General features: G+C 44.2%; 1 protein-coding gene across 1 annotated transcript in view; it reads left to right on the plus strand.

Annotated features, from left to right (window-relative positions):
- The window catches only part of LANCL2 (LanC like glutathione S-transferase 2), a 39,036-nt gene extending 31,852 nt beyond the window's left edge, over positions 1–7,184 (plus strand). Inside the window, exons 8-9 of the mRNA XM_066190635.1 lie at positions 2,252–2,324; positions 4,054–7,184. Of these exons, the coding sequence (XP_066046732.1) occupies positions 2,252–2,324; positions 4,054–4,169 (189 nt within the window). The 3' untranslated portion in view covers positions 4,170–7,184. The remainder of the gene's footprint in view (positions 1–2,251; positions 2,325–4,053) is intronic.
- Positions 7,185–7,998: the final 814 nt, after the last annotated feature.

A 7,998-nucleotide genomic window follows, 5' to 3' on the forward strand; every position in this document is an offset into this window, starting at 1 on the left:
TAGACATACCTGCATCCTAGAGATTGAAATAAACCCCTATTACTCCCACAGCGCATATGTGACTTTATTACACATGGAGTCAGCCACCTCTGATGTGTGAGCCACAGCATCCTGCAGGCATTGCTGGCAGCACTGCTGAGCACTCTCCCTGTCATTCTCCATGCTAGCACACCTTCTGCAGCATTGGCAGCTCCTGTTGGTGCTGCATTTCTGGCCCAAGAGAGCCCTGGTGTTTGTCCATGTCTAGGCAGAGAAAAGCAAATGTATCTGTCTCAGAGCCAGAAGAAGGAAGAGACTCAGTTACGTGCCTGAAATCCATTTAAGAAGGAAGTTGTGATGCAGTGGCCAAAGGCTGCTGGAGGTGCCCACCATAGTCAGGCAACGGATTTGCAGCCACTCTGCCACTTAGCATCTTCAGCATCCCCTTTCAGGGGAAATCTTGAAACAGGCAGAGGAATTTGCTTTTCTGGCATTCTGGAAATCTTTTCTTTTTGAGCCAGAGCATGCAGGGAAGCAGACATGTTATGTTGGTACCTAGAGGCATGTAACTGAGAGAACGAGATGGCTCCCCTCCCAGGGGTGCTTCTTCACACGAAAACATCAGGCCCACGGGAAGGAGTCTTACCTGGAATCCCTGGTTAGTTCATGAAAGCCATGAAGCTGTTTCACAAATGAACCACAAGAACTTGAATAGGGGAGACCCCTGGTTTGTGCTTCACACTTTGATCTTCACAGCTTTCTTCTCAGATTATCAGACAGCCTCCCAGGAGGCTAAGGCACACCTAGCTGGCCTGTCTGTAGGAGGAGAGAGGGGCTGTGGCATCCTGGGCTCCAGGTGACAGTGCATTGAGCCCTGTGCTGTTCAGACTTGTGATTGCCACTGTTGGTGGCAAGCATGCCCAGTCTGTGTGACAAATAATGTCAGATGTCTTCCTAGAGATATTTTTTCTTCCCCCCTTGCCCCTTCCATCAGTTAAACAAAGATACTGTGGCTTACTGGATCTGGGTTTTGCTGAAGCTATGAACTTCCATATGATGGTTGTGTTTCAGTAGCCTAGGGTGCATTTTTTAAATTTTCTGTTGCATTTCCCAGGCTGGAAGTAATAATAAAGGCTAGTGTGCAATCAGATGTGGGTGTTGCAAGAATTGATTGTAGCTTAGAAACATGCCATGAGCATGTTTGGTCCTCACATTTAAGACAGGATTACATGGCATAATTAAACCATAGTTTGGAGATTTATACCTAGAGGGTGCCCAAAAATGTTTAATCAGTTCTTAATCACATTGTTCGTGTTTATGGTTTCTCCTTGTGTTTCCTGAGGACGCACATGCACATACCTCTATCGAGAAGAAAAAATCATTCCCCACTGAGTATTTAAACAGAATGGAGTGGGGAGGGGAGGAAGAGAGGAGATACCACCCATTTCCTTCTAATGAACAGACCGATGGCTCTGGGATCATGCTTACACCCCAAGGAGCCCCAGCTCTGTTGCTGGGGCACTCTCTAGTGAGGCTGATATGTTTGCTAGCAGGTAGGCCAAATTGCAGGGGAAGCAGGGAGAGACCTCAGTTGTTTGCTTTGCAGGAGTCTATGCGTGTATTTTGAACAAGTAGTGGTTTGCATCCAGGCATAGAAGGGAACTTGTGCCCCCCTAATGCTCTGGGGAGCCACAAAGGAGAAGTAGCTGGTTGTTGCTGGTTGTTGCTGAATTGATCCAGGTGTGGTTCATAAGTCACGTGTGTCTAATGTAGCAATGTCTACTGCAGCAATGCTGCTCAAACGTGAGAAAGACACTGTTAATTCTTTCTAATGGTAATCCATCTCCTGCAACAAAATAATGATGGCCATAATTGTCTAACTGTATTTATAATGATTTTTCATAAGGCTTGGGGAGAGCAAATAAATAAAACTAATTAATGACAGCTGAAGATTTAATACTCTAAATTGGTGCACAGAAACGAAAGAAAACCAAAATGCAATTAACAGCTATAAGGGTTGATTTACAAAAAGCAGATGTCTAGCCCACCTATTACATTGTTATGAAACTGAAACTCACTCTATGCAAGTACAGATTTTAAAACCTGATTGCGGCCTTGTCATGGTTGAAGGAGGACAAATTGATCTCAGTGATTTATGTGTTGTGTGTCTGCTTACACTGCTTCACATTTTATACCTATTAATGATATTCAGATACTCAAGTTTGCATTTAACAGTCTTGAATAAAAATGTATTTTTTAACGTGTTCCCCAGTTTGCTGAATGGTGTTTGGAGTATGGTGCACATGGATGTCGTATTCCTGACCGACCTTATTCCCTCTTTGAAGGTAAAGTGATGGTGTTGCAAATGGTTTTGTACTACAGGAAAGAGGGGCATCCTTGAAATTTTGGCACATGTGTAGGAGTTGGGAAGTCTTTGGTGGGTTCCTCCACTACTAAATCCCCCCCTATACCATCACCTCTGCCTAAAAGAAGGCAGGGTGGCAGGGGTAGAAAAGAACAAAAGAAAATCATTCACTATCACAACTTTCACTCCTGGTTTTTTTTCAGCAGTTTGAATGTAAATCGGTGCCAGTGTTACTCCAGAATAAAATTCTGCTGTGCTGATGCAGCTTGGTTTAAAGCAAGCAGAACTTCAGGCAAGAGTTTTGTCACAGGTGGTTTTTCAGATGGACTGGGCAGAGGAGCAGCTGTGGGTAGGGGCTCTCAAACTAGTTGCTAGCTGTCAGATCTAGGCCTTCTCTGGTGCCATACTCAACCAAGAAAAAGGTAGTTTTAATATGAACCCAAATCACTTGAACAGGAACGCAATGTAAGTTCCAAATCTCTTAAGTTCCAAGATGTTACCAGATACTTTCCTAGAGCTTTGTATTTTTTTTAATGTAGCTGATTTTCTAGTCCCTGAATCATCCTCAAGTTACAGAATCAGTAGCAAGGAATTACAGATCCAAGTAGAATTTAAGGTAGGGCCTGGCTGCTCCAGCAACAACGAGCCTCGTGTGCCACCTGCTGCAGATATTTGAAATGACAGCAGCCTAGCAGAGATACTTGCAAATTAACTATCCAGGGCGTGAATGAACACAAGAGAGCAGAATACAAAGTTAATGTCTTAATGCTTAAACGAGAAAAGCATAAGTATTCCTATTACTGAGAGCAGCCTTGCATGCTCTTGTAGGGAGGAAAAAAAGCATGTATACAACCTGTTATATAAAAGCTTTGAAATTTGTTGAGAAGGTGAAACAGTGGAAACAGCAGGATGATTTGTGCTTTAATGCTGACATACAGCTTTTATTTTAGTTTTTAGTTGTCTGTAATTTTTTTAGAAAAATATAGAAGTCTTATATTTGAGATGAAAAAAATCCTCTTAACTTAGGGCTTGCTTTGTTTTTGTAACCCAAATAGTGCTTGCAGTTGTCCAATTCTGCCTGTACATGCGTGCTTTGAACAGAAGTTGCATGTGCATCTTATGGAATTGTCCTAAGTGATTTGTTTCCATCAGATACTGTAATTCAGAAAGGTTCCTTTATATGTGCATAGCTGTTTATAAAATAGGATTTTAGCTTGATCATAAAGCTGAACTTTTATTTGTATGATTTCCTTGTTGTAACTCTCTTGCCTGTCACCCTATGAGTTCTGTTGGGTGATGCACTTTGGGCTCTGGATGACCTCTTCATGAATAGTGAGGAAATGAATCTGTACTTCACAAGTTCAATAAAGTTTGGGCTTTTTCTTTTAACCAGTGAAATGACAAGCAAGAGTGGCTCCAACTATGAAGGACAGTACAAGCTTGGATTAACTTTTTCTTGATTTGAAATAGCATTGAGGTTGTTCAGTTGAAGGGATGTTAGCAGAGACAACTAGTTCTTGCCTTTGATCTTCTCAAATAAAATTTGGTTTCCTGGGCAAAGTACAGGAAACTTGCCTTTCCATAGGGCCTAAGTTCACGTCTTTAAAAAAAGATCCCAGTGAAGGAGGTGTTTAGATGGGTGCTGTTGCCTTTGCTGTCAGCTGTGCTATTTTAATGTGCACAAAGATTTCCTTCTGGTTATGTTTTAGGTATGGCTGGAGCTATTCACTTCCTCTCAGACGTTTCAGTACCGGAGACTTCCCAGTTTCCAGCGTTTGAACTTAGACCTCAAAAGAGGGAAAACAAAGTGGAACAGGACGGCTAAAACCATCATTTTGAAAGGAAACTGATGCCAAAACAGATGAGACTGTTTAGTGCCTCTGATGGTGAACCAACTTGACACTGAACCGACAGATGGATAAAGCCCTTTTCTCACCCCTCCTGCCCCAAAGGACCATGAAATCATTACAGCATGAACAGGAGAAGCCACACTTAAGTTTTGTTAAAGTGACACCTTCAGATGTAGGACCAGAGAAGTCAAGTTTTGAACTTCCTCTTTTCCGTTGTATTTGTCTTCTTCAGGTCTTTGCTATGCTCTGCACGTTTATTGGTGTTGTGTGTTGATCTGAGTCTTTTGTTGTTAGCCAAAAGTTGGTCTCCCTGTGAATCTCCGTCCTGTACCTTTGTGCATGACTCACAAGAGCAGTGTTGCTTTCTGAAGTGTGGTTACCCACAGAGAGAATTCGCTGCAGGACGGTGCCCAGCTTCACTAGTGTGCTGGCAGCTCTAAAAAAGAGATGAAAAATGCTTCTGTGTTCATTTCTTTTCTGCCTTTTTCTCCACAGTCCTTACAAGCTAAGCTGGTGTAGATCAGCCTGTTTTGATGAAGAGGCATGAGGCCATTTCTGTTTTCAGAAACTTAAGAGGTTGGAAGGGATCTGACTTGTCTTTTGCTGCTGTTGGGGGAGGCTTCTTTGAAAGTCTGAAAGAGAGGTTCCCTTTGATACCTGCAGCTGATTAGTGTTAGGTGCTTACAGCAGGGTAGAGATGCTTCTCTCTACTGCTGCAAAGCTCCATCCCATGCCGTGAGCTTAAACTGCAGGTGGAGTCACTCAGACTAACCTCCCTCTGCCAACAACAGCAGAGCCTGGACAGTGTAACTGCTTCTCCTTTCCTGGGCTTTGATTTGGAATAAACCTGTCCTGCAGCATCCCATACAGATGAGCAAGGGAGGGAGCCAGGGCAAGCTTCTCATGCAGGTAGCTCAGGATGGTTGTTACTTTGGAACCAAAGTGGTGATTTGTTTTGGGCCCTCCCCTCCCAGATAGCAGTACAGGAGTGATAAATACCAGCTGCTTTTAGAGACTGCAGAGGATTATTGATCAAGATGAAGCCATTGCTAGTGGCTGTAATTGAAGTATATTTCCTCTTCAAATCCACACAGAAAAAGCTCTTTTTTGTAGTCTTAACTGTTGCTAGTGCTTTGCTTTCCCCTGTAGTGTGGGGGGGTTGTGAAATACTAGACTTGCATCCAGATGCTCTGAGTGTCAGGCCATTGGTTTGGGAGAAGTGGAACATACTCCGAGTACTCATGGAACAGGCTTATGTGTCCAGGTAGGACCTAAAGTGTAGCACACTCCCAGTCACTCAGGCTCTGTGGTCATCCTCCCCCAGGTCTCCTTGTGCTCTGTCATTCCAGGTGCTGATTTTAATTGGTGTCTTCTGTCAGGTGCGAGTGTGACAGATGGCAGAGTTTGACCTTTTGGGCATGCATGGGGATATCTGTGACCTATGGGCTATCTGCTGAGTGCCAGTGTCTGTGTTTGGGCTTGGAGATGCATTGTTGCTTCTGTATAAATCTGTATTGATTTGTCACCTTGCAGGTGACTTCTTTGAGCCTGTTCCAGTGTGTGTTGCCAGATCCCTTGGGATGTTAATAATTTCCCCATTCAGTTCTGCTGGACAACAGTAGCAGTGTCAGTGCACAAACAGTGCACTGTTAACATCACAGTGTAGCAGCTCCTCTGCTGGTTTGTCAGGTAGGATTAAAACATGGGAGCAGCAAAATAGACTTTTCCACCCCTCTGGGAAAGGCAGAAGATGAGGTGGAAACAACAAACCCAGCTGCATCTCTACAGCCACGGATGGGGGAAAATGCTGAAAAGCAGTGGGAGTGGGGAATGCTGCATGGCAAGCAGCTGGGCTGAAGCAAATGAGCAGAACAGCAGAAAGTGAGAAACAGAGGGAGTTATTAATGTGAGGGATCAGTGAGGAACAGGAAGAGCTGGTCACGGAGGCAATGCACAGTGCACCAGCAGAGACCATCTCGATGAGAGATTCATACATGCCGAGAATGCCAAGAGCTAACTGTTTCTTTCTCCAGCCTGTGGATCCCTGATCCCACCCATAGAAATGTCTGGAAAAAAACTTGCGCAGGAAGTCTCAAAGAATTACTAAGAGGTAGATGCCAGCTCTGATCCTGTTTCATATTACCCCCCACCTCTTCGTTTCTTCCCCTCTACTGTAGCTGCAGAGCATGCTGGATGTGTTAACAGGGTAAGGGCTCACCACATTTACAGGAACTGCCTGCCAACACTGGCCACCCTGGCAAATCCCAAGCCTCTGTTGTATGGACTGTTTAACTAGAGTGTCAGCTGGCAAGTTTTTCATTCAGTGACTGTATGCATATTGGCCTTGGCTACAGTGCTTGGAATGGCTCCTGTGGGAGGTGAGTTTGGCTGGCTGGAGCCTAAAGGGAATTAAAACCTGCTAGTTTTAAAAATATGCAGATAAATGCACACTCAGAACAGCTGAATGTTGAGCAGATCCCCAAGATGCTGGAGTGTACCTGTCAAGATAATGAGCAAGTCAGCTACCTGCTCTTCTGTACCATAGCCAGGCCTGCCATGGTGGGGCCTGGCAGGCCTGGCATCATCATTCTCTGCAGAATCCTCTCGGAATTGAGTAAGACTGGAATTGTATCAAGCTGGGGAGTGTCTTGACAGTGCATCTGCCTCATCTTCCTGCCGTGACTTCCCCGTGGCTCCTCCTTTCTGTTCATCACAGCATTGTGCTATCTAGGTGGCCCCTTAAGGAAAGTTATGGTGTGAAGGTGAAAAAGTGCAATTCACCAAGGCATTGTCTTCAGAAATGACATCAAACTACAAATGTAGAAAATGTCTTAATATTCCCTGGTTTGCTTTGTCCGTGTGTAATAGTCCACCTGTTGCAAAAAGCAGTAGTGTTAAAAATTTGAAATGCTCTTTGGGCAGAAAAAGGGGAAAAATGTTGATGTTTTGTTCCTTGGCTTTATTAGTAAAGATTAAGCTATGTGGTGGTACTTTGTGGTTTTTTTCATTGTGGTATTCCTTCCTTCTCCCCAGCACTGTGGTGATAGCTGTCCCACTGATCTGACTGCTGAGCTGCTTCCCTATCTTGTAGTCCTGCAGGATGAAACACATAGAAAGAGGGCAGATTGCTTTTTTGTAGCCTTCACATTTTCCCAGCACTGCAGGTGCCTTTCCTGCTGCTGCTCCCAGGTGATGTTTAATATATGTTGCTTAGTGTAAAGCTCTGCTTTCCTTTGTGGCCACATAGATCCTGTTGAAGATTTTGCAGGTAAAGCCAGGCTTGGGATGAACTGGTTTCTAAAACACATGTATGAAATCTCTCTGTCCAGCTGAATAACAGCTGTTTACCAGCTTTGAGGAAGTTTGAAGTGTTCCTCTAGCTAGGCTTTAACAGAAAGAAACATCAAGTATGCTGCAGGCAAGGGATAATATTAATGTTTCACAAAATCCCTTGTGCCACTCATGGCCATCTTGGCCACCAAGAGAAACTGCTGCTTTTTTTGGATGGAGAGGATCAGTTCTGGTCTGTAGATAATCTGTACTAATTCGGGTGTAGGTGGATAACTCAGTTGGGGCTTTTCTAGCACAGAAGATCTCTAACATCTAAATAGCACATGAGAGATGCATGGGAAGAAGTATGTGTGCTGTGTGTCACCTCAGAGCTAGGCACCACTGTGCTGCCTGAGCCCATTGGTTTCATGTCGATTCACAGTCAGGGCACAGGGACCTGACTTTAAACCACTGCTTCTCCTTGACATCTACAAGTGGATTGTGGCTTGTAGGGTAAGATAGGGTTAGGCAGCA

Source organism: Chamaea fasciata, unplaced genomic scaffold, assembly GCF_029207755.1.
Source record: "Chamaea fasciata isolate MVZ Bird 193981 ecotype frontalis unplaced genomic scaffold, bChaFas1.0.hap1 SCAF_1, whole genome shotgun sequence".
Classification (NCBI taxonomy): domain Eukaryota; kingdom Metazoa; phylum Chordata; class Aves; order Passeriformes; family Sylviidae; genus Chamaea; species Chamaea fasciata.